Source organism: Solanum stenotomum, chromosome 7 (assembly GCF_019186545.1).
Source record: "Solanum stenotomum isolate F172 chromosome 7, ASM1918654v1, whole genome shotgun sequence".
Lineage (NCBI taxonomy): Eukaryota > Viridiplantae > Streptophyta > Magnoliopsida > Solanales > Solanaceae > Solanum > Solanum stenotomum.
In genome coordinates this window covers 52219047-52244492 of record NC_064288.1, presented here as the reverse complement: position 1 = coordinate 52244492, position 25446 = coordinate 52219047, and the positions used below count along the sequence as shown (strand labels likewise).

Sequence of the window (25446 nt, the reverse complement as noted above, 5' to 3'; positions counted from 1 at the left end):
TTCTTCTTAAATAATTGAAGTTTGCTCTTATTTATTTTCTTGGAATAAAGACAAATTCTGATGTGTTTGGTGAAGTGAATGGTATATCAACAATGTTTCTATTTTTAATTTTATAAAAAGTAGGTTGTCATCACTCATTTGTAAATGCATGAACTGTAGACATAATATGAGTATTAATTTAACTTCATTTTCCTTCATATTTCTTGTGAAATTCATGGAAATAGGAGGGGAAAAGGTGTTAAAATGTTGATTCCAATAGATAGTGTGGTTGCTTGACTAATTTTTTTTCTTTACATGGACTTTGAATTCAAGGTCAATAATGAAAAGGTTGTTAAATCCTTTAAACGTTTCTTTAATTTATAGTCGAAAGTTTCATAGTCTATTACAAATTTTATTTTAGCTGTATAATCTTTTCTATATAAGATTGGTGAAATATTAATACAAGAAATCTATAAATAAAATATATTAGACCTTTGCAGAGTTATTTTTTTCTATCAAAAATATAGGTGGATATATCTAAGAGAATATCTCCTAGTTGCAATACATATACTAGGAAATATCATGTATATAAATTGTATAGATGTTTTATGGATATTTTTTTATAATTGGATGAGGATCCTTAGTGGACATTCGATAAAGTTAAAATGAGATAAATGTGCTTGTTATTTGGTCTCAGACAAATAAATAAACAAACAAACAACTTGACCTATACAATATTGAGAAGCAAATTAAATTAAAAAACAATTCTTTTTTTTTGTTAAAGACAAATTCTAATATGTTTGATGAAGTAAAAGATATCAATAAATTTCTATATTTTGAAGTAGCTAGGGACCATTTTGTTGTCACTTACCACTCATTTGTAAGTGCATGTAATGTGGACATAATTATGATTCATTTTTCTTCACATTTCTAGTGAAAGTCTTGGAAATAGTAGGGAAGAAGGTGTTAAAATGTTAGACTCAAATAGACAGTGTGGTTGCTTTACTCAAATAGAGAAAAGTCATATCTTCTATTCAACTTTACATGGTCAATAAAGGTTGTTAAATGTTTTTAAACTTTTCTTTAATTTATAATCGAAGTTTTGTATTTTATTACAAATTTTATTTTAGTTGTATGATCTTTTATACCCAAGATTGGTGAAATAATACTAGAAATTTGTAATTAATTAACCACATTAGATTTCTTCAATTTATCTTCTATCAATATATATATATATATATATATATATATATATATATATATATATTTCGTGGATATTTTTGTATAATTGGATGAGGATGTTTAAGTTTCTTTGTATATTTTGTAACAATGGGATAAGGTTGTTAAATCCCGAAAACTTTTCTTTAATTTTTATATAATTGAAGTTTTGTAATCNTCAATATTTCCCTACTCTTTTACTAAAATACAAAAATCCCTTATTTTCCCCCAATTCAACTTAACTGGATACTTTATTAGTTTAAGTATCCGCCCGTTATTAATTAAAGTATCCGCACTGCTATATTATGCATCCGCCCGTTAATTAAGTATCTGTGCGGCTAACAACTTAATAATTTAAGTATCCGCCCGTTATTAATTAAAGTATCCGCGCTGCTATATTATGCATCCGCCCGTTAATTAAGTATCCGTGCTGCTAACAACTTAATAATTTAAGTATTCACCCGTTATTAATTAAAGTATCCGCACTGCTATATTAAGTATCCACGCTGCTATATTATGTATCCGAAAAACACTACAAAAAGGGATTTTTGGTAATTAATGAAAGAGTAGGGAAAGGAAGTAATTTCTTTCTTATACTATGTCATTTGCCTAATTTTTACTTGTTAAATCCCGAAAACTTTTCTTTAATTTTTATATAATTGAAGTTTTGTAATCGATTACAAATGTTATTTTTAATTATATGATCATTTTGTAAAAGATCAATAAAAAAAATGAGATTATCGACTATATTGATGGATATATTTGACAATTTATGCTTGTGTTCCTTTGTGGTTATTCGATAAAGTTGAAACGAGATAAATATTGCAATAAGACACTATATGATCTCATACAATTAAATAAACTCTAACTTGCTCAAATTTTAACATGACACGTAGAATATTGAAAAGCTATTGGTAAATGCATGTACGTAATATAGACATAATTATTTAGATTAATTTTCCACACATTTCTAGTGAAATTCTTGGAAAGAGAAGGGAAAAAGGTGTTAAAATGTTGGCTCAAATAGGTAGTGTGGTTGTTTGACCTTTATTTTCTTCTTCTATTCAACTTTACATGGACTTTGAAGTCAAGGGCACAATAATGGACTAAAGTTGTTAAATTCTTAAAACTTTTCTTTGATTTATATCAGTGGCCAAAATTAGTCTTTTCCTAGCAACCCCCTCTCACATATTTGCTTTACTTATCATCATTTGTTCTTCTCTATTTATACTCACTACATATGATCCCATCTACCACAACAACATTAAGTTTTATAAGTTCACAACATTCTTTTTTTATATAAATAAAACTCTCGTTCTCTTCACTAAAATTTATCCATTACAAATCTAACCATTTTCTTGATCCAATGGCNCAATTGCACAAAATGGACATGTTAATGGAGAAGTTGTAGCCATGGAATTATGCAAGAACTCAATTAATGTTGATGATCCATTGAATTGGGAAATGGCTGCTGAATCTTTAAGAGGGAGTCATTTGGATGAAGTGAAAAAGATGGTGGATGAATTTAGAAAGCCAATTGTGAAACTTGGGGGTGAAACTTTGACAGTTGCACAAGTTGCATCCATTGCAAATGCTGATAACAAAAGCAATGAGGTCAAAGTGGAACTTTCTGAAAGTGCAAGGGCTGGTGTGAAAGCTAGTAGTGATTGGGTTATGGATAGTATGAGTAAAGGTACAGATAGTTATGGTGTTACTACTGGATTTGGTGCAACATCTCATAGAAGAACAAAAAATGGTGGTGCCCTTCAAAAGGAACTTATTAGGTAAACTAATTTTTATATACACTTAATAACGTAAAGAATTTTTATATTTTTTGTATATATAGCTAATTGACTACCTTGAGTGGCCATAGTCATCATAGGCTCTATTGAAACAATTAATTATTATGAGACACATTTTTATTTTTCTTGTTTACTAGCTAAAACATTCTGAACTGTAGTTGATTTTTTTTATATACACTTAATAACGTAAAGAATTTTTATATTTTTCGTATATATAGCTAATTGACTGCCTTGAGTGGCCATAGTCATCATAGGCTCTATTGAAACAATTAATTATTATGAGACACATTTTTATTTTTCTTGTTTACTAGCTAAAACATTCTGAACTGTAGTTGATTTTAAATTAGATGAAAGCATGCTAAGTAACAAATTCGATTAATTGCATTATCTCAAATTAAAAACATGTTTAAATGTGAATATGGTTGGTACTCTAATGATGAATGCTTCGTTTTTTAGTATGTATATATGAAACTAATTTTGACTTTGTATGTACAGTGTGATATCGACATCATACGCTCTACTTGATGATACATGTTAGTCGAATTTCAGTTAAAAATGTGATGTTGATGAATTGTGATTTATTTTCTTCAGGTTCTTGAATGCTGGAGTTTTTGGGAATGGAACAGAATCATCTCACACTTTGCCACATTCAGCAACAAGGGCAGCCATGCTTGTTAGGATCAATACTCTGCTTCAAGGATACTCTGGCATTAGATTTGAAATCTTGGAAGCAATTACTAAGTTGATCAACAACAACATCACCCCGTGTTTACCCCTCCGTGGAACGGTCACTGCCTCAGGTGATCTTGTCCCTCTGTCATACATTGCTGGTTTGCTCACTGGCAGGCCTAATTCCAAGGCTGTTGGACCAAATGGTGAGAAATTCAATGCTGAGGAAGCGTTCCGTGTGGCTGGTGTTAGTGGTGGATTTTTCGAGTTGCAGCCTAAGGAAGGACTTGCACTTGTGAATGGCACAGCAGTTGGTTCTGGTATGGCATCAATAGTCATGTTTGAGTCCAACATTCTTGCTGTTATGTCTGAAGTCTTATCTGCGATTTTCGCTGAAGTAATGAACGGAAAGCCCGAATTCACTGACTATTTGACACACAAGTTGAAGCATCACCCTGGTCAGATTGAGGCTGCTGCTATTATGGAACACATTTTGGATGGAAGCTCTTATGTCAAGGAAGCTCAGAAGCTCCATGAAATGGATCCTCTTCAAAAACCAAAACAAGATCGTTATGCTCTCCGAACATCTCCACAATGGCTTGGCCCTCAAATTGAAGTCATACGTGCTGCAACTAAGATGATCGAGAGGGAGATTAACTCAGTGAACGACAATCCATTGATCGATGTTTCAAGAAACAAGGCCTTACACGGTGGCAACTTCCAAGGCACCCCTATTGGTGTGTCCATGGATAATACAAGATTGGCCCTTGCATCAATTGGAAAATTGATGTTTGCCCAATTTTCGGAGCTTGTCAACGACTATTACAACAATGGATTGCCATCTAATCTCACAGCAGGAAGGAATCCAAGCTTGGACTATGGTTTCAAAGGAGCTGAAATCGCGATGGCTTCTTACTGCTCGGAGCTTCAATTCTTGGCAAATCCAGTGACTAACCATGTCCAAAGTGCTGAGCAACACAACCAAGATGTGAATTCCTTGGGCTTAATCTCAGCAAGGAAAACTGCTGAGGCTGTGGACATCTTGAAGCTAATGTCATCAACCTATCTCGTGGCGCTTTGCCAGGCAATCGACTTGAGGCATTTGGAGGAGAACTTGAAGAATGTTGTCAAGAACACCGTAAGCCAAGTAGCCAAAAAGACTTTGACAATGGGTGCTAATGGTGAACTTCATCCAGCAAGATTCTGCGAAAAGGAATTGCTACAAGTTGTGGAAAGGGAATACTTGTTTACCTATGCTGATGACCCCTGCAGCTGCACCTACCCTTTGATGCAGAAGCTGAGACAAGTCCTTGTTGATCATGCAATGAAGAATGGTGAAAGTGAGAAGAATGTGAACAGCTCAATCTTCCAAAAGATTGTAGCTTTCGAGGAAGAATTAAATGTTGTGTTGCCTAAAGAAGTTGAGAGTGCAAGAGCTATGCTTGAGAGTGGAAACCCTTCAATTCCTAACAGGATCACAGAATGCAGATCATATCCATTGTACAAGTTGGTGAGACAAGAACTTGGAACAGAAGTGTTGACAGGTGAAAAAATTCGATCGCCCGGTGAGGAGATTGACAAGGTATTCACAGCATTTTGCAATGGACAAATCATTGATCCATTGTTGGAATGTCTCAAGAGCTGGAATGGTGCTCCTCTTCCAATATGCTAGATGTTTGTCTAAGTCTTAATTTTTCAGTGAATTACTAGAGTTATATCAATTTTTTTTCTTCTTTCCGACTGTTTGTAATGTTGGCTCAACGAAAGTGTCAAGTCTCTCCCAATATGAGAATCAGATCTTGTGACATAGAATATATAGATAGTTGTCATGACATAAAAGAAGTTGTTGAAAGATTTTCAAATTTTTAATATTAATAATATTAATGCTACTGAATAGAAAAACCAAATGCAAAACTAAGTATTACTTGCCTTTTATTTGAATCCTAGCCCTCCACACTCTCCTATCAAAGGTCAATAGGTCATATTTTCGATAAGCTCAAATTCGTCATGTATAGCCTATCACCCCAAATGCTTATGTACCCAAAAAGAATTAATTAAACTTTTATCTTATGATATTTTTTCCCCTTTAAATTTGACGATACTATACATTTTTTTGATGATGTCTAAACTTTTATCTTATGATACCTTTTTCACTTAACGAAAGGTCAAAGAGGTCCACTTGCCTTAAAAGAGAATAAAATCAACTCGGCACTTGAGTCTTCCCTCTATGATGAATCTTTGAATCCACAAAATTTAATCAAATAAAAAATCCTCAGAAAAAATCATGAACATCGATACCTATAAAACTGATTTTGGAAAATCGGATTTGAATCGATCCAAATTATTAAACCGAGGGATAGGGATAATTTTGAATTTTTTTTATATAGAAAATCAAAGTTCCCAAAGATTTTGGAACTCATACGTTAAATCATAAAGAAAAAAAGTTGCAATCAACTTTAAAATTTCAATTTATCAAAAACTCAATTTCAAGAGAACCCCCAAACTTTGAATTTAAAAACAAAGATTTTGATGTTAAAATCATAAAATCATAAGTGGGTAATAAAGGAAGGGAGTTAAAATCACTTATCCAATAGTCTTATCTTGAAAAATCTCTTTAAAATTGTCTTTCTAGAGCTCCCAAGGTCCAACAATGGTGAAATGGGAAAGAAATCCCGATTTTAGAATTCAATAAACTACTAGATATATGCTCTTCGCAGTCGTAGTCAAAGCCCCACGACGCGGAGACCAGCTAGCTAACCCTTTGTGATCGCGATCAAAGTTTCACGAATGCAAAGGTCTTTCAAACCCTTTTCCCATCCGCAAACGTGAAGGGTAAACACCTCGACCCTCCGCGATTACGGTCAAGGCCTGAAAAAAGGAAGCGACTTTTCCCGGAAGAGCAGAGGCTTGGCCGACTTGGGACAGGTTTGCTTGAGCGGATATGCGAACATCTCTAAATAGAAAAAAATGCATTTACAAGAAAAAAAAGACTTTTTTCCGCGACACGGTGGCTAGACCACAAGACCCTTCCTGAACACAGCTAATTTAGCTCTAGAAACACGAAGGAGACACTAGACATCACCAATACAACATACACTTAGACACCAAATTCACCAAAAAGACCCTCAGAATTTTCAGAATCTTGTGCACACAAGTTAGATATGTTACCCAACCAAATTCGACGTTCTGAACTCAATGGAATCATCGAAACACAAATTTGAGGTCTCATTGATCCAGCACCCGTTAACGTCACAATAAACTAACTTTCGCCCAAAAAGACCACAATGTCCTCGGAACCTCTGAAAATTGAACCAAGACATCGCTTGGCATAAAATTACCTCCTGAATCCAATCCAGGTGTCCGAACTCCAAATATTGATTAAAGTCAACTCTTGGCCTAAATTCATTTGAACTTTCAACTCAAGGGCTCATATCACATAAAGACTTTAGAACTGAAAACGAGAACCGAAATCCCTTAGGCTTCCAACTACTTGACGCGATAATTTTTCTCCTTCATTACTCCCTTGCCCCGGGTGCTTTTTGAGGATTTTTGGAGCAACCCTTGTCTATTTTCTCCTTTCAAAAAATGAGAGGAAAATAAAAGACGACACATTAATTAGGTTGAAGAATGTTTGTCAGCCCGCTATAGCTCCGCCGTCATAGCGGGAAGCCTCCTGCTATGGCAGGGTAAAGTCATCCTAGCCCAAAAATCAAGTTGGGACAAAATCATCGCATGCTCAATTTTTTTTAAAATCTTGCTCTGCACTGTCGAATTTTTTGTTTCGCAAGAGATGCCTTTGAATAACGACAGATCGGATCGTTACATAATCTTCTTTTCTTTTTTATTTTTTCTTTAAGGAGATTAAAAGGGACTTCAAATAAATAAACATATATTATTAAACACGATGAAATGAAGGAAAAAATAAAATGTTGCGGCAATTCTTAAACTATGTATTGACTATCCTTAAAGGGCTATATTGACTAATCCTGAATTAATTATAGATTTCAATTTTTCTCACTTTATTTTCTTCAAAGCCATAAATTTTCAATTAAAAAGGTCAAATTTTGACCAACATAAATAAAATTTGTTTCTTTCAAACAAAATCTAGAAATAAAAATATATTATACTTAATAATATTGACGAGTATGAATAAAATTTATTTCCTTCAGAAAAAATTCAAAATTTAATAAAAATATATAATACTTAATAATATTGACCACCATAAATAAAATTTGTCTCTTTCAAACAAAATTTAGAAATTAATAAAAATATATTATACTTAATAATATTGACCAGTATAAATAAAATTTGTTTCCTTCAGACAAAATTCAAAATTTAATAAAAATATGTTATACTTAATAATATTGACCAACATAAATAAAATTTGTGTCTTTCAAACAAAATCTAGAAATTGATAAAAAAATATATTATACTTAATAATATTGACCAATATAAATAAAATTTGTTTCTTTCAGACAAAATTCAAAATTTAATAAAAATATATTATACTTAATAATATTAACCAACATAAATAAATTTGTATCTTTCAGACAAAATTAATAATTTAATAAAAAAATGTTATACTTAATAATATTGACCAACATAAATAAAATTTGTCTCTTTCAGACATAATCTAGAAATTAATAAAAATATATTATACTTAATAATATTGACCAATATAAATAAAATTTGTTTCCTTCAGACAAAATTCAAAATTTAATAAAAATATATTATATTTAATAATATTGACCAATATAAATAAAATTGTCTCATTCAAACAAAATCTGAAATTTAATAAAATTATATTATACTTATTAATATTAACCAATATAAATAAAATTTGCCTCATTCAGACAAAATTCAGAATTTAATAAAAATATATTATACTTGATAATATTGACCAATATAAATAAAATGTGTTTCCTTCATACAAAATTCAAAATTTTAAAAATATATATTATACTTAATAATATTGACCAACATAAATATTTTTTTGTCTATCAAACAAAATTCAGAATTTAATAAAAATATATTATACTTGATAATATTGACCAATATAAATAAAAAAAATTTCCTTCAGAAAAAAAATTCAAAATTTAATAAAACTATATTATACTTAATTTATTGACTAACATAAATAAATTTGTCTCTTTCAAACAAAATTCAGAATTTAATAAAAATATATTACACTTAATAATATTGACCAATATAAATAAAATTTGTTTCCTTCAGGCAAAATTCAAAATTTAATAAAAATATATTATCCTTAATAATATTGACCAACATAAATAAATTTGTCACTTCCGGACAAAATTCAAAATTTAATAAAAATATATTATACTTGATAATATTGATCAATATAAATAAATTTGTCTCTTTCAAACAAAATTCAGAATTTAATAAAAATATATTGTACTTAATAATTATATTGACCAACATAAATAAATTTGTCTCTTTCTGACAAAATTCAGAATTTAATAAAAATATATTATACTTAATAATATTGACCAATATAAATAAAATTTCTTTCCTTCAGACAAAATTTAAAATTATAAAAATATATTATACTTAATAATATTGACCAACATAAAAAAATTTGTCTCTTTCAAACAAAATTCAGAATTTAATAAAACTATATTATACTTAATATTATTGACCAATATAAATAAAATTTGTCTCTTTCAAACAAAATCTAGAATTTAATAAAGATATATTATATCTAATGCTATTAATCTTCCAATGACCATTATTTTAGTCTTTTCCTATCAACTCCCCTCTCACATATTTTATTTACCTAACCATCATTTGTTCCTCTCTATTTATACTCACCACAACAACAACAAAAAGTTCTATAAGTTCACAACATCTTTTTTCCATTTTCTCCTAAGTAAAATTTCTCCATTACAAATCTAGCCATTTTCTTGATCCAATGGCATCATCAATTGCACAAAATGGACATGTTAATGGAGAAGTTGTAGCCATGGAATTATGCAAGAAATCAATTAATGTTCATGATCCATTGAATTGGGAAATGGCTGCTGAATCTTTAAGAGGGAATCATTTGGATGAAGTGAAAAAGATGGTGGATGAATTTAGAAAGTCAATTGTGAAACTTGGGGGTGAAACTTTGACAGTTGCACAAGTTGCATCCATTGCAAATGCTGATAACAAAAGTAATGGGGTCAAAGTAGAACTTTCTGAAAGTGCAAGGGCTGGTGTGAAAGCTAGTAGTGATTGGGTTATGGATAGTATGAGTAAAGGTACAGATAGTTATGGTGTTACTACTGGATTTGGTGACACATCTCATAGAAGAACAAAAAATGGTAGTGCTCTTCAAAAGGACCTTATTAGGTAAACTACTTTACCCGTTATATATACACTCACAACGTAAAGAATTTTTATATTTTTCGTATATATAGCTTATCGACTACCTTGAGTGCTCCATCTCGGGCCATAAACATCACCACTCTATTGAAAAAGTTTTTTTTATTTTCTTTTGAAGATGAAATACATTTTAATGTTATTTGTTTTCTATCTATAACATTTGGAACCATAGTTGATTATAAATTAGCTAAGTAACAAATTCGATTAATTGCATCATCTAAAATTAAAAACAACACATGTTTAAATTTATTTATATGTGTAACACAAATTTAGACTTTGAATTTGGGATGAACTCCCTCGGCCCCCTGATTGGTAGAATTCAGTTCGAAATCTAATCTTGATGACATTGATTTTGCAGGTTCTTGAATGCTGGAGTTTTTGGCAATGGAACAGAATCATCTCACACATTGCCACATTCAGCAACAAGGGCAGCTATGCTTGTTAGGATCAATACTCTGCTTCAAGGATACTCTGGCATTAGATTTGAAATTATGGAAGCAATTACTAAGTTGATCAACAGCAACATCACCCCGTGTTTGCCCCTTCGTGGTTCGATCACTGCCTCGGGTGATCTTGTCCCGTTGTCATACATTGTTGGTTTGCTCACTGGCAGGCCTAATTCCAAGGCTGTTGGACCCAATGGTGAGAAGTTTAATGCTGAGGAAGCGTTGCGCGTGGCTGGTGTTAGTGGTGGATTTTTCGAGTTGCAGCCTAAAGAAGGACTTGCACTTGTGAATGGCACAGCAGTTGCATCTGGTATGGCATCAATAGTCGTGTTTGAGTCCAACATTCTTGCTGTTATGTCTGAAGTTTTATCAGCAATTTTTGCTGAAGTGATGAATGGAAAGCCCGAATTCACAGACTATTTGACACACAAGTTGAAGCATCACCCTGGTCAGATTGAGGTTGCTGCTATTATGGAACACATTTTGGATGGCAGCTCTTATGTCAAGAAAGCTCAGAAGCTCCATGAAATGGATCCTCTTCAAAAACCAAAGCAAGATCGGTATGCTCTCCGAACATCTCCACAATGGCTTGGCCCTCAAATTGAAGTCATACGCGCAGCAACTAAGATGATTGAGAGGGAGATTAACTCAGTGAACGACAATCCATTGATCGATGTTTCAAGAAACAAGGCCTTGCACGGTGGCAACTTTCAAGGCACCCATATTGGTGTGTCCATGGATAATACAAGATTGGCCCTTGCATCAATAGGGAAATTGATGTTTGCCCAATTATCGGAGCTTGTCAACGACTATTACAACAATGGGTTGCCATCTAATCTCTCAGCAGGAAGGAATCCAAGCTTGGACTATGGTTTCAAGGGAGCTGAAATCGCAATGGCTTCTTACTGCTCGGAACTTCAATTTTTGGCTAATCCAGTGACTAACCATGTACAAAGTGCTGAGCAACACAACCAAGATGTGAATTCCTTGGGCTTAGTCTCAGCAAGGAAAACCGCTGAGGCTGTCGACATCTTGAAGCTAATGTCATCAACCTATCTCGTTGCGCTTTGCCAAGCTATCGACTTAAGGCATTTGGAGGAGAACTTGAGGAATGCAGTTAAGAACACAGTGAGCCAAGTAGCTAAGAGAACTTTGACAATGGGTGCTAATGGTGAACTTCATCCTGCAAGATTCTGCAAAAAGGAATTGCTACAAGTTGTGGACAGGGAATACCTATTTGCCTATGCTGATGACCCCTGCAACTCCAACTACCCTTTGATGCAGAAGTTGAGACAAGTCCTTGTTGATCATGCTATGAATAATGGTGAAAGTGAGAAGAATGTGAACAGCTCAATCTTCCAAAAGATTGTAGCTTTCGAGGACGAATTGAAAGTTGTGTTGCCTAAAGAAGTTGAGAGTGCAAGAGTTGTTGTTGAAAGTGGCAACCCTGCAATTCCTAACAGGATCACAAAATGCAGATCATATCCATTGTACAGGTTGGTGAGACAAGAACTTGGAACAGAAGTGTTGACAGGTGAAAAAGTTCGATCGCCCGGTGAAGAGATTGACAAGGTGTTCACAGCAATGTGCAATGGACAGATCATTGATCCATTGTTGGAGTGTCTCAAGAGCTGGAATGGTGCTCCTCTTCCAATCTGCTAGGTGTTTGTCAAGTGCTATTTTCCAAATTCAGTTTTTTACCTTATGGTGAATTTACTAGATATGTTTTGAACTTATATCATTTTATTTCCTTTGGAGCTGTTTGTTAGGAATATGCTGTTATTTCTTGGCATGACATAAAAGAAGCATTAATGGTCACTTTTGGCCTTTATAACAATCATCATGCCCAATTATTCGTACATTAATTGTTGATCAAAATTTGAGCTCTTTTAAACTATACCAAGGTCAATAAATGGAAAGGTTGTTAAATCTTTTCTTTAATTTGTAGTTGAAGTGTTGTTGTCTATTACAAATTTTATTTTGGTTGTATGATCTTTTCTATACGAGATCGGTGAAATAACACAAGAGATCTGTTAATAAAATCCATTACATTTTTGCGATTTTTCTATAAAAAAAAATATAGGTGGATGCATGTACATATATTTGATGAGACCATTTAGAAAATATGATGGATGTGTGTATATATAGATGTTTCCTGGATATTTTTGTATAATTGGATGAGGGTGTTTAAGTTTCTTTGAGTGTTTTTGCAACAATGGGCTAAGGTTGTTAAACCCCTAAAACTCTTCTTTAATTATACATTGTCGAAGTTTTGTAATAAATTACCTTTCTTTTTCGTTAAAGATAAATTCTAATATGTTTGGTGAAGTGAATGGTATCAACAAGTTTCTATTTTTAATTTTGACAAAGTTGGGACCATTTTGTTGTCACTTGCCACTCATTTGTATATGCATGTAATGTAGACATAATTATTTTGATTCATTTTACTTCATATATCTAGTGAAATTCTTGGAAAAAGAAGGAGAAAAGATGTTAAAGTAGGTAGTGTGGTTGCTACTTTACATGGACTTTGAAGTCAAGGGGACAATAATGGACTAATTAAGGTTGTAGAATTTTTAATTTTTTTTCTTTGATTTATAATCGAAGTATCATAGTTCATTTAAATTTTGCTGTATAATCCTTTTTTCAATAAATTAAAATGATGGAAGAACCCGTGATAAAGAAATATTTAAGAGGGGAATAGCTTACTACTAAATTTTTGTATTTTACAACAATTACATACTTCAAAAAACCTAGAAGAACAAAGAAGTTTGAATCCGAAAAGTATGCTAGTCAATTCTTTAACAAAAATACTTGCGTCCCTTTAAAAATATTCGATAAAATTGAAACGAGACAATTAACGCGCTTGGATAACACAATTCATTTGGTCACATACAATTAAACAAAGAAAGGTATAGCTCAAATTTTAACAATATGACATTTACAATATTGAGAAGTAAAAATGTTATTTTTGGGGTGGCGGAGAAAGGACTCCGGGAGGAGGTGCTGGTGGTGGCGGTCCATAGTACGGAGGAACCAGGGCGGCTTCTCGGCGGCCTCGTGACTTACCAAAGAGGTAACAAGCAAGAGCTGAGATAAGGATGATCAGAATCAATGGCAGTGATATTACAATCACAAAACCCATTGATTCAAGTTTTTCTTAAACCTAAAGGCTTCAATTTCCTGCCAAAATTATTGTGTGCACACGTTAAAACAAGACGACTTTTAATACCTAAGTTATATGTACTAACGATACAAATAAAAGTTTTATATGGATTTTAAAAATCACAAATAGGTGTTATGATTCAGTTACAGAAGATCTTAAACTACCAAAAATAGTGCAAATTTAATGCACATGTATCTGAAATACATGAAATTCAACATGCCAGATACATGTATTTGGAGCTAATCTCGCGTAACTTATATAATTATTAAACAAACTATCGTTTCACTCAGTAATTAACACCTATGATAGCATGCGACATGCTTTATAAAAGAAATGGGCTTTACTTGGAAGCTTCAAATTTGCCTCTCTCCTTCCTCTCCCAATCTCGCTCGACTCTCTCCTCCCTCTCCCAATCTCACTTACCATATATACATATGTATAATATACAATTATCTAACCGATATACATATACAATTCACCTCTCTCCCACTCTTTGCCCTCTCTCGCTCGCCTCTCTCCTCCCTATGACATGTAGCTACGAATTGTAATTATCAAACTATAGCTATGGAGAGTAATTAGGTTATTTTTGAGTGGCAATATGTTAAAGTTCCTCAATAACAAAAACAAGTTTCAGCCTTACTAAAGTGGGCCGCATATTAGAGCCCAATTACAACTGAGGTCCAGCCCAATTGATGAATTTCTTCTCGTGTTTGTGAAAAGGGAGAGAGTGGATTTTATCGATTTCTAAATTATTCGATTTAGTAGAATTTTAATAGGGAAAATTAGCAAGTAAATCATAATACCTAACATAATTAGGCAAAGTAACAACACTTTAAAATATTTATTTAAAATGGCAGAATGACAATATTTTTATAAAATAATATGTATTCAGATTTTAGTATTTTAAATTAATTTTATTTATGAAAAAAGTCCTATATTGGACCAAATTATATACCAATAACCGTTTAAAGTGAAAATAAATAAATTAAACCAATACCATTAACCTTTTTTCATCACCATTCACGTTTCTTCCCCAACTTTCACGTTTCTTCCCCACCTTTCACGTTTCAAGTTTATAATTCTTCAAGATGCTAAATTGTTGTTCATCAAGAAATTTTCTTTATTGTTAAACGAAATCTCTTTATTAATTCAAGCAGATTTCTCGGTTGGCAAGGTAATTTCTATTATCCATTTCGATTAGTTATTTGATTTCTTTTGATTTATTTTCAATATCACTGTTTATGGTTTATATTTCGCATTGTACATATCACGGATTTTCCGTCAATTTTTTCGATTTTTATGCAAATTTGTTTACATATTCATCTAATATTTATGTATTTCAATTAGTTATTTAGATTTTTTTTTATTTGTTTTCAATATCACCGTTTATGATTTATTTTTCGCATTGTACATATTATGCATTTTCCGTTAATTTTTTTTATTTTTATGCAAGTTTGTTTATATATTCATGTAAAATTTATGTATTTTAGATTTTTAGTCGATTAAACAATATTTTTTTGATTTTTTTCTGATTTCATTTTAATATTTCAGATTTATTAGAATCTACAAATTCATTCATATGTTTATTTTGTTTGATTTTTAAAACATTTATATTTGCTTTTAGGGTTTTAGATTTGGAGAAAGCATTTGTCTGTCTACAATGTCTGAATCAACAGTTTATTTGTGTATTCATTATATCTATATATCAACAAGTTTTACATTTTTTTTACATTGTATTTCAGTCTCAATTAGTATACCAACATGTTTGTATTTCCTTCTTAATTTGTATTCATCCTAACTGTATGCTAACAATTTTGTATTTTATTGGCTATTCATTTTATATTTCAATCTCAATTTATATCTGAACAAGTTTGTATTTCTCTTTTGTTTTGTAAACCTAATTGTATACCAACAAGTTTTGTATTTTATGTGCCTACTTTACCTTTCAAAAAGTCACTTTGTATTTCAAATGAAGAGAGTATTTAATTTCTTTTGTATTCACAACTTTATATTCAATCTCACTTTGTATTTATAACTTTGTATTTTCATCTCACTTTTGTATTCATATATTGTTGTATTCAACATAGAGTTCGTGATCCATTAGTTTGTATTTTACCTTTCAAAGTCACTTTGTATTTCAAATGAAGAGAGTATTTCTTTTGTATTCACAACTTTATATTCAATCTCACTTTGTATTTTCATCTCACTTTTGTATTCATATATTGTTGTATTCAACATATAGTTCATGATCGATTAGTTACATTAACTTAATGGGTTGTATGCATTCAACAGAAAAAACAACTACTAAACTAAAAAAAACAATTTCATTCATTATACATCATAATTTGAATACAAAACATCTGAAAAAAGCTATAAATTCCAATGCATAGAAAGATTTCACATATACGAATATCTCATCCAAACAAATAAAAAAATTGAAAAAAAATACCTGATTGTTTTTCGATTGTTCACTGAATGCGACAAATTTATAGTTGTCAATTTTGAAAAATTTTGTTTCAAAAATATGTCGTATTCAACTTGAAGAAGCTTTGAAAGTTATCAGATGAATGATTCGAAAGACAAACTAAATTATTTTAATTTTTTTTTGATGTTCTTAAGAAGAAAGCAAAAAAACGCTCAACGAAAAGATGGCTATTTATGCTCTTTTCAAAACGTAACTGGTTTGTATTTAAAAAATTTTTTACCTTTTTGAATTTTTTTGTTCCATGATTTTCTATGTTATGTTATTAATTATTAGTATTCTTCCAAATTAATCAAATTAAAATAAATACATAACTAATCCCTTAACAAACTAAAATAATGACATTTTTAATAAATAATGAAACTGATGCTAAGGAGTCTCACTAAAAGCTAAAATATTATTGTTTTGAAAATTTTCCCTTTTTAATATGTAAGTTAAATTTAAATAAAAAGTATTTCATATTAGCTAAAACAAGAAAAAACTTTGAAGCAACTTCAAAATTCTTAACTCTACTCCAACATAATGTACTTGGAATTTCTTTATTTGTTATCTAGTACCTAAGGTAGCTAAGAATTACTAATACCAGGCTCAATAATACTTGGGATAAGACAATAAAATGACTGAACTGCCCTCAATTTCATTATATAGTCTTAGGAATTAGTGAAGAAACATCATATTTCTCGATTAAACATGCCTAAAAATAATTCAAGAATATAATTGGAAAGATGATTTTTGTAGAATTTTAAACCAAACACAATGCTAATTGCTAGGTGTCTGTGGAAAGCAAGCAATGAACCAAACACTTGATAAAAAGTAATTTTTNTATATATTATAACTGTTTTTTAAATATATTTTGCTTGTTTGGTAAGAAATTGACACATTGTATTATAAGTGTATTAAAATGTGTGATAAATATATTATTCATCAATAAAACTTGTATTATATGTGAATAATAAATTGTTCTTTGTAATATGTATTAAAACTGTATTATAAATGTATTAAAAGTAATCAAGTGGGAAAAAAATGTTATTGCTATAAATGATAAATATTTTTTTAAAATAGTATATTTATGTAAGTTTCCCCAATAAAATAACAAAAACAACTTACGAATTTCTTCTCGTGTTTGTTTATAAAAAAAGGAAGAGAGTGGATTTTATCGATTTCAAAATTATTCGATTTAGTAGATTTTTAATATGTAAGCTAAATTTAAATAAAAAGTATTTCATATAACTAAAACAAGAATTTTTTTTGAAGTAACTCCAAAATTGTTACATCTAATACTCCAACATGATGTACTTGGAATTTCTTTATATGTGGTCTTATCTATACCTAGGATAGCTAGGGATTACTAATACCATACTTAATAATACTTGGATAAGACAATAAAATGATTGAACTACCCCTCAATTTCTTTATAGTCTTAAGAATTAGTAAAGAAACATCATATTTCTCGATTAAACAAGCCTAAAAATAATTCAAGGATATTATTGGAAAGATGATTTTTGTAGAGTTTTAATCAAACACTAGGTGTCGGTGGGAAGCAACCAATGAACCAAACACTTGATAAAAAGTAATTTCAACATTATTAATTCATGTATTATTAATCTTTGTATTGCTAATTCATGCGCTATTGATCTTTGTACCAAACGACCCCTTATTGTATTGAAATTTCATAGGTAAAAATTGGTTATGAACAACTCGTTCATGATTCGTCAAAACTTGTGAACAATTTATTTCAAAATCTTCACCTATATATGGTAAAAAAAAAACTTCTGATGATCTGTCAAAACTTATCACCGAGTTGTGAATCTCAAGTTCAAGTTCAAATTCATAAAATTAATACCCTATTTGTATAAATCACTCGAATCTAAATTAATCGGACACAGGAGATCATCAACCATATATCATGCCGACATACAGGAAGGTAAGGGAATCAAGAGTAAATAAAAATACAAGATGAGCAAACAAATAATAATTGAACATATTCGATATAATTTTATAACCGATAACGAAAAGAATAAATTAGAAAAAATAAAACTTACCTTGTTGTTCTGACAACACCACAAAATTCATAAACTGATGGATCACCTCGTACTGAAACTGAAACAGAACTTTAATTTCTTCACTCTTTAAAATCTGGAAAAAGACATTGGATTTAGGATTTTGGTGCTGTTTTTTTTCCTTTTTTTAGGTGTTTTTTTTTAAAAAATTATGATAAAGATGATGACGTGTCTGAATATAAAGGCTTTCAATACGAGTGAATGACAGCTTTTTATTTTTGTTGATCTTTATAACTGGTATTACTTTCGTCCGCTTTTAATTGTCATTTTATATTTTCTCAAAAGTTAATTTGATTAAAAAATTTAAAACTAATTTAAATTGCATTAATTTGATATTTTAAATAAAAAAAATTAGATATTCAAAAACTATCCAAAATTACTATACATTAATGAAAAAAATATATCATAAAATATTAGTCAAAATTTATATAATTCAACAAAAATCATGACAATTAAAAATAGACGGAACAAAAACATAGTTTTTGTTCAGTTGACGTAAGAAAGTGTAGACAACTCATTTATAGCATCAACACTTGGCACATAGGTTTAATAGGTTGCGTTTTTTCCAATCCATAACCACATACACACGAGATGCTTTCCATTTCATATTCGATCGCTCATTCGATTATCCGAATTAAAATTTGATTAATCGTGATGTCAATCAACATCATATAAGATTTTATTTTATCAAAAAAAATTATGTTCTCAAAACCTAAATCTGAGATCTCTTCATTAAAAAAAATGCAATATCATCCACTACACAATATCTTTTTATGATTAACTTATAAGGGTATGTTGGACTTAAATTCTTTTTTCCAGAGTGTTCCTTATATATGGACGTAGAGCGAATAAAGTTTTTAATATTAATAACTTGAGTAGATTCAGAACTTACTAATTAAGATAAAAGAATCTCATAACTCATTATGATATTTTGGAAGAAAAAAATCATGTAAAATTTAACTTTGAAACTAATAATATCATATTATATATTTAAAATATTTTAAAAGTGATTCAACCTAATAATTGATATTAGAGCCCAAATTCAACACGATAAATAATGAGCATTTTCACCTATAGCAAACATAAAAATTATATTTATATGTTCTAACTATAGTTTGCATAATTGCGCTTCATAGCAAATTTTATGTTAGTTATGAAACTTTTGATTTGTATAATTCGCTAGATACATCCATTTTTATACAAATTGTCCAGTTTTGTATAAATTCATTTATACATTGTAATTTGTATAATAAGATTTGTATTTGTATAATTATAAGTGTATAGGACGAAAATATATGTATTTGTATTTGTATATACACTTTTCTCTCGCTTTATACAAACACAAACGCATTTTATACCGAAATGTATAAAATAGCTAATTGTATACCGAAAATATCTAATTGTATACCGAATCAGATGATAAAAAAAATGAGATCTTTGCTGCAAATTACAAATAAAATAAACTATAGCTATATCTTTTTTTTTATAAAGATAATGTTGATTAAACTATAGCTATATCATTTAATTTGAATTAATAATTTACTATTTCATACAATTTTTCCATAAATAATATGAAAATGACAGCGCGATAAAATGTAAGGCTCGATTTTCGATTTTATTCTACAAAACACCACAATATCATATAACACAACTTAAAAGTGATATTTCATTCTAATAAAAATACAAAATCGAAGAAACATACATGATACAACAAGATATAAAAAGTTCTTTAAACAAAATTAAAGCGTTCCATTTTATTTATTTTATTATGAGGAATTATTTGAATAATTATATAATCACCATCTACCCCTTGATCTTCCAAAGAAGTAACAAGCAATGGCTATTAAAATCAATACCAATATAGCCAAAGGCAATGATATCACTAGTACATGCATCTTCTCTTTTTATAATATGATATATTCCTGCATTCATACAAAAATATTTTTTTATTAATTCCAATCAATTGTAAGGTAAGCTCAAATTAATTTTAGATATGCCATATCTTTAAAATATGCTTTAAATTCATACTTCCTTTGCTTTAATTTATATGACACTCAAATTTCGAGAGTAAATTTTTTTTAAATGCAATTTATTCATATATTTTTAATGTCTGAATGTGCGATCAAAATAAAATATTTAGTCTCAAAATTTAAAACTATATCATATAAATTTAAATAAAAATACATTTCATAATTTTTTTAAAAAAAATAAAAAAGGTGCAAAACTCCTCCTTTACCATAAGACAAATTAAGAAGATAGGTACATACCTTGTCTAGTATCAAAACTATTTAGCTTGAACTTTTCTTGTATTTTTTTTATTACAAATCCCAAAACTCACATAAACAAAAAGGGAAAAATAAGAGTTTGAGAAGTTTTAGTAGACACAAAAAGGAAAAATTGGAGAGTTCATATGATATAAGCAAATTAAAAGAATAAAAAATAAAAATGACAAAAGGAAAGGAATTACCATAAACTGACACGAAATGCTTTCAACTTTATACGTGTATGAGTTTAGACGAGGTTCCTTCCTTGTCATGACAACCGCGCTCAGATATAAAATTTATTGACTCGATTAATTTAATTTTGATAATATCAACTTTTCATTTTAATTTACGTGATATATTTTTATTTTATTTATAACTACACAAATATATATAATTTATCGACTTCATATCTATCCTAAGTTGGAGGATATAAATTAGAACAAACGAAGGGAGTAATAGGAAGTACTTTCATAAATACAAAACCAAGAAAGAAGTGACAACATAATATAGTGTTACCTTGCGTTCTATAATTAAAATCCAAATATAACAAATTTACTAACATAAATATATTATTTAAACGAATTAATATTATTAAATTCAGTCAAATTCGTATTCAGACTTCTAACTCCATCGAGCACAAGAAGCATAATAGAACATTTTGGAGTAAAATTTATCAGCAACAACCCCTTGATCTTCCACACATGTAACAAACAATGGCTACTATCAATACCAATATAATCAAAGGCAATGAAATCACTATTACATACATCTTCTATATATTTCTCTTAGCCCCTCCTGCATTGACACAAAAATAAATTTATCAATAAATCAATTGATTTATTTAGTTAATTTACTCGCTATGTTCTAATTTACGTAGCTTTATTCATTTTTCGAGAGTTAAAATTTAACTAATAGTTAAATTGTATCAAAACAACTTAATATTTTAAAATTTAAAATAGAAGTACTGTAAGTTGCACAAAAATACTCTCATGCCAATAAAATGAAAAGAGTATATTATAAAAATATAAATCAAAGTCAATATAATTTGAATTTCAAAAAAAAAAATGTATAGCATAAATAAAAATAAGGAGATAAATAACGAAGCCAACACCCAAGTAAAATTTAAGGATCATTCGATTCATTGAATAAGATTAATATTCTTAAATTTAAAATTAAATATTTAAATCTATACTTTATTTGGGTTAAAAGATATAACTAATCTCGAAATATATTTTTAAATTAAGTGTTATTTTATCTCACCCAAAAATTAAAAAAGTTAATCACAAAATTATAGTTTCAAAAAATCTTTATCTATGAACTAAACGATACAACGATGCAAGAACATGAAAGAAAGTATTTGAAATAAAAAGAAAAGTGGTTTTTGACAAATGCGACTCTCCTTAATCATTAGAATAATAATTTCTATAGAAAATAAAATCAGTTTTGTATGCCTCAATTAAATTTATGCATCTTATCTAGTAAATTTTTATCACCGCTAAAATTTAAAACTCTTTATTAATTAATCACTCGATCACATTTTTAATTGAGATTTACATGGTTTTATGTTTCATTTTCATTCGAGAGAATTTGAATTTAAATTATCTGGATCTCGATCTTTTAAGTAGATCTTCTTCTTCTTCCTCTTCTTTTTAACCGCATATTCAATAACCATGGTTAAAATTACTATAAGGCACCAATAAACAAGCACCACCAACTCATTACTAGTATCAATCACCTCCACCATTAATTATATTTTACTATTGATTGTCACTATAGTTAATCACATCGATTATCAATTATCATTAATTTTTATTATGTTACCATAAATATTGATTGTTACAAATAATCACCTCTATTATTGGTTATGACTGTTCAAACATCACCTTTGGTCCACCTATGCACAATCATAGACAATAATCACTCACCAATCATACAAAATCATGAGATTATATATATATATAGTGTTACCTTGGGTTCTATAATTAAAATTCAAATATAACAAATTTACTAACATAAATATATTATTTAAACGAATATTATTAAATTTAGACAAATTTGTATTTAGACTTCTAGCTCCATCGAGCAGAACAAGCATAATAGAACATTTTGGAGTGAATTGTATTAGCAACAACCCCTTGATCTTCCACACATGTAACAAACAATGGCTATTATTAATACCAATATAATCAAAGGCAATGAAATCACTATTACATACATCTTCTATATATTTTCTCTTAGCCCTCCTGCATTGACACAAAAATAAATTTATCAATAAATCAATTGATTTATTTAGTTATTTAATTTATTCACTACGTTCTAATTTAAGTAATTTTTCATTTTTGAGAGTTTAATTTAACTAATAGTTAATTGTTCAAAATAACTTAATATTTTAAAATTTAAAATAGAAGTACTGTAAGTTGCAAAAAAGTATTCTCATGCCAATAAAATGAAAAGAGTATATTATAAAAAATATAAATCAAAGTCAATATAATTTGAATTTCGAAAAAAAAAATGTATAACATAAATAAGGATAAGGAGATAAATAACAAAGCCAACACCCAAGTAAAATTTAAAGATTGTTCGATTCATAGAATAAGATTGGATATTCTTAAATTTAAGATTAAATATTTAAATCTATACTTTATTTGGGTTAAAAGATATAACTAATCTCAGAATATATTTATACCTTAAATTAAGTGTTCTTTTATCTCACTCGAAAAATTAAAAAAAAATTGATCACAAAATTATAACTTCAAAATATTTTTATCTATGAACTAAACGACTCAACGATACAAATGCTACTCTCCTTAACTAATCATTAGAATAATTAATTTCTATAGAGAATAAAATCAGCTTTCGTATGCCTCAATTAAATTTATGTATCTTATCTAATAACTTTTATCTCCGCTAAAATCTAAAACTCTTTATTAATCACTCGATCACATTTTTAATTGAGATTTAAATGATTTTTTGTTTCATTTTCATTCAAGAGAATTTGAATATAAATTATCTGGATCTCGATCTTTTAAGTAGATCTCCTTCTTTTTTTCAACCGCGTATTCAATAACCATGACTAAAATTACTATAAACCACGAATTTAAATTATTTTTACTATTGATTGTCACTATAGTTAATCACATCGACTATCAATTATCATTCATTTTTATTATGTTACCATAAATATTGATCGTTACAAATAGTCACCTCTATTATTGGTTATGACTGTTCAAACATCACCTTTGGTCCACCTATGCACAATCATCGACAATAATTGCTCACAATTTATTTTTAAATATATTTTTCCAATCATACAAAATCATTCAAATAATCTTAATTATTTAGCGTTCAAGTAAAAAGGAAATCAAATGAAAAAAAGATTGTGACAAAAGGGCATGAACCTTAATACATGAGGAAACAATAGAAATGGATTGGTTGCTTATCTAATACTCAAATTGGATCAATAATCGATATTTAGATTTCATTATAAATCTAGTTAATTATTTCTTTTTAGTAACGTAAATCAATAATTCAACCACATTCTTCGAATTTAGTTCGATTATACATGCTAAAGTATATAAAATAAGATAGAAATACATACCTTTATCTACCAAAACTTCTAGTTGATCTTTGTTTGTCAATAAAACAAAGCTAAAACTCACATAAATAGAATGGGAAAGAGAAGAAGTTAAGCAAATGTTATAGAAACTTTGCAAGAAAGAAAAGACAAGTGGAGAGTGATATAATGCAATAGAAAGAAGAAGAAGAAAAGATTGAAAAAGACAGCAACTTTAATTCTACGCGTATGATGTAAGACCACAATACATTTAACTTTTTCTTTCGAATAATGAAATTTATAGATCTGATTAATTAAATTTCAATCAAAAAAAATTAAAAATCTTTGACTAAGAGTCAAGGGTGAAATATCAACCACCAAATCACACTCTAGCATAATTATCTCATCTTCGATAATGGTCTAATATTTTGATGTCCTAAGCAGCGAATCACACAATAATTTATGTCAAATTTAATGATTAAATTCAACTCAGAAGTAAATTTAAGATTTTAAATTTATGAAATCTGAAATATAAGATAGAATAATATACTGATTTTTCAAAATGGATTATTTACATATGTTTAGAAAAAAAATTCAATAAAAATATAAATTATAAAATTTTACTGAACCTATAATGATGACAATAATTTCAACTAAAGCGATAAGGATAAGAATTCTTTATTGGAATATGGTTGTCCTTCTAGCCTTTCACATTCATCCTCTTTGATCTTTAATCTCCTTTTATTGCAATTAGGTCACAAATCTAAAAAAAGAAGAAATTAGTCACACAAAGTTATTTACATATTTAAGAAGATAAAATTTCAAAGATCTATTCATATTATGTCACAAAAATAGAATGGAGAGAAGTATTGTTGGTAATCTCCTCTAACAACCAATAAAGAGTTGTGATGGAATGACTAAACTCTCTTCACTTAAACAAGAAGTAACGAGTTCAAACTCTAAGTAAGAAAACCTTCCCCGATCGACAGAACATTCCGCTACTGACACTTGAAAAAGCAGCTTTCAAGGTCTCGTATTAGGTAGCACTTTCCCCTTTATATTGGCCTTGCGCGATGCGAATCATGAGACCATATAAAGAGGAATGTTCCTCTATTATTCTACACTTAACTAATAGTTCCCCACAAAAAAAGAGGTAAAGTTAGTAAAGTTATTAACTTATATGGCATCTAAGTGCAAACTACATCAGCTACAACTAACATTCCCACCACATAAAAAGGAAAGTAGTAATATACAATACAACAACACATACCCAGTGTAGTCCCACATAATGAGTTTGAGACGCATAACTTATGCCTACCTCAGAGCTAGAGGATGAGGTGGTTTCCAATAGACCCTCGGATGAAGGAAAGTAGTAATATACAACCTTTCGATATTAAAAGTTAATTCAGAGCTAGAGGTTGTT

General features: G+C 29.5%; 1 protein-coding gene and 4 long non-coding RNA genes across 8 annotated transcripts; 1 reads left to right on the top strand and 4 right to left on the bottom strand.

Annotated features, from left to right (window-relative positions):
- The first annotated feature begins 2470 nt into the window (after nt 1-2470).
- Nucleotides 2471-12171, top strand: LOC125870205 (phenylalanine ammonia-lyase-like). 4 transcript variants are annotated; one of them, XM_049550576.1, is made up of 3 exons: nt 2525-2981; nt 3591-5212; nt 12033-12171. In XM_049550576.1, exons 1-3 carry the CDS (start codon nt 2611-2613, stop codon nt 12158-12160), a joined length of 2121 nt encoding a protein of 706 aa, XP_049406533.1. In that variant the 5' UTR covers nt 2525-2610; the 3' UTR covers nt 12161-12171. The 4 variants fall into 4 exon arrangements, with proteins under 4 accessions (XP_049406534.1, XP_049406533.1, XP_049406532.1 ...); XM_049550577.1 differs by lacking the exon at nt 3591-5212 and having other exon boundaries at nt 2471-2981; nt 10411-12171; XM_049550575.1 differs by lacking the exon at nt 12033-12171 and having other exon boundaries at nt 3591-5397.
- LOC125870207 (uncharacterized) lies at nt 4399-11661 on the bottom strand. The gene is made up of 2 exons (XR_007446872.1): nt 11551-11661; nt 4399-4730 (listed from the first exon to the last, which is right to left on the bottom strand). It is a non-coding gene; the product is annotated as an uncharacterized LOC125870207 (long non-coding RNA).
- Nucleotides 12172-13355: 1184 nt separating the features above from the next.
- Nucleotides 13356-18388, bottom strand: LOC125871122 (uncharacterized). The gene is made up of 2 exons (XR_007446974.1): nt 18189-18388; nt 13356-13681 (listed from the first exon to the last, which is right to left on the bottom strand). It is a non-coding gene; the product is annotated as an uncharacterized LOC125871122 (long non-coding RNA).
- A 1461-nt stretch (nt 18389-19849) lies between these two features.
- Nucleotides 19850-20659, bottom strand: LOC125871121 (uncharacterized). Its single transcript, XR_007446973.1, has 2 exons — nt 20474-20659; nt 19850-20128 (listed from the first exon to the last, which is right to left on the bottom strand). It is a non-coding gene; the product is annotated as an uncharacterized LOC125871121 (long non-coding RNA).
- A 337-nt stretch (nt 20660-20996) lies between these two features.
- Nucleotides 20997-24227, bottom strand: LOC125871100 (uncharacterized). Its single transcript, XR_007446972.1, has 3 exons — nt 24069-24227; nt 22321-22713; nt 20997-21265 (listed from the first exon to the last, which is right to left on the bottom strand). It is a non-coding gene; the product is annotated as an uncharacterized LOC125871100 (long non-coding RNA).
- Nucleotides 24228-25446: the final 1219 nt, after the last annotated feature.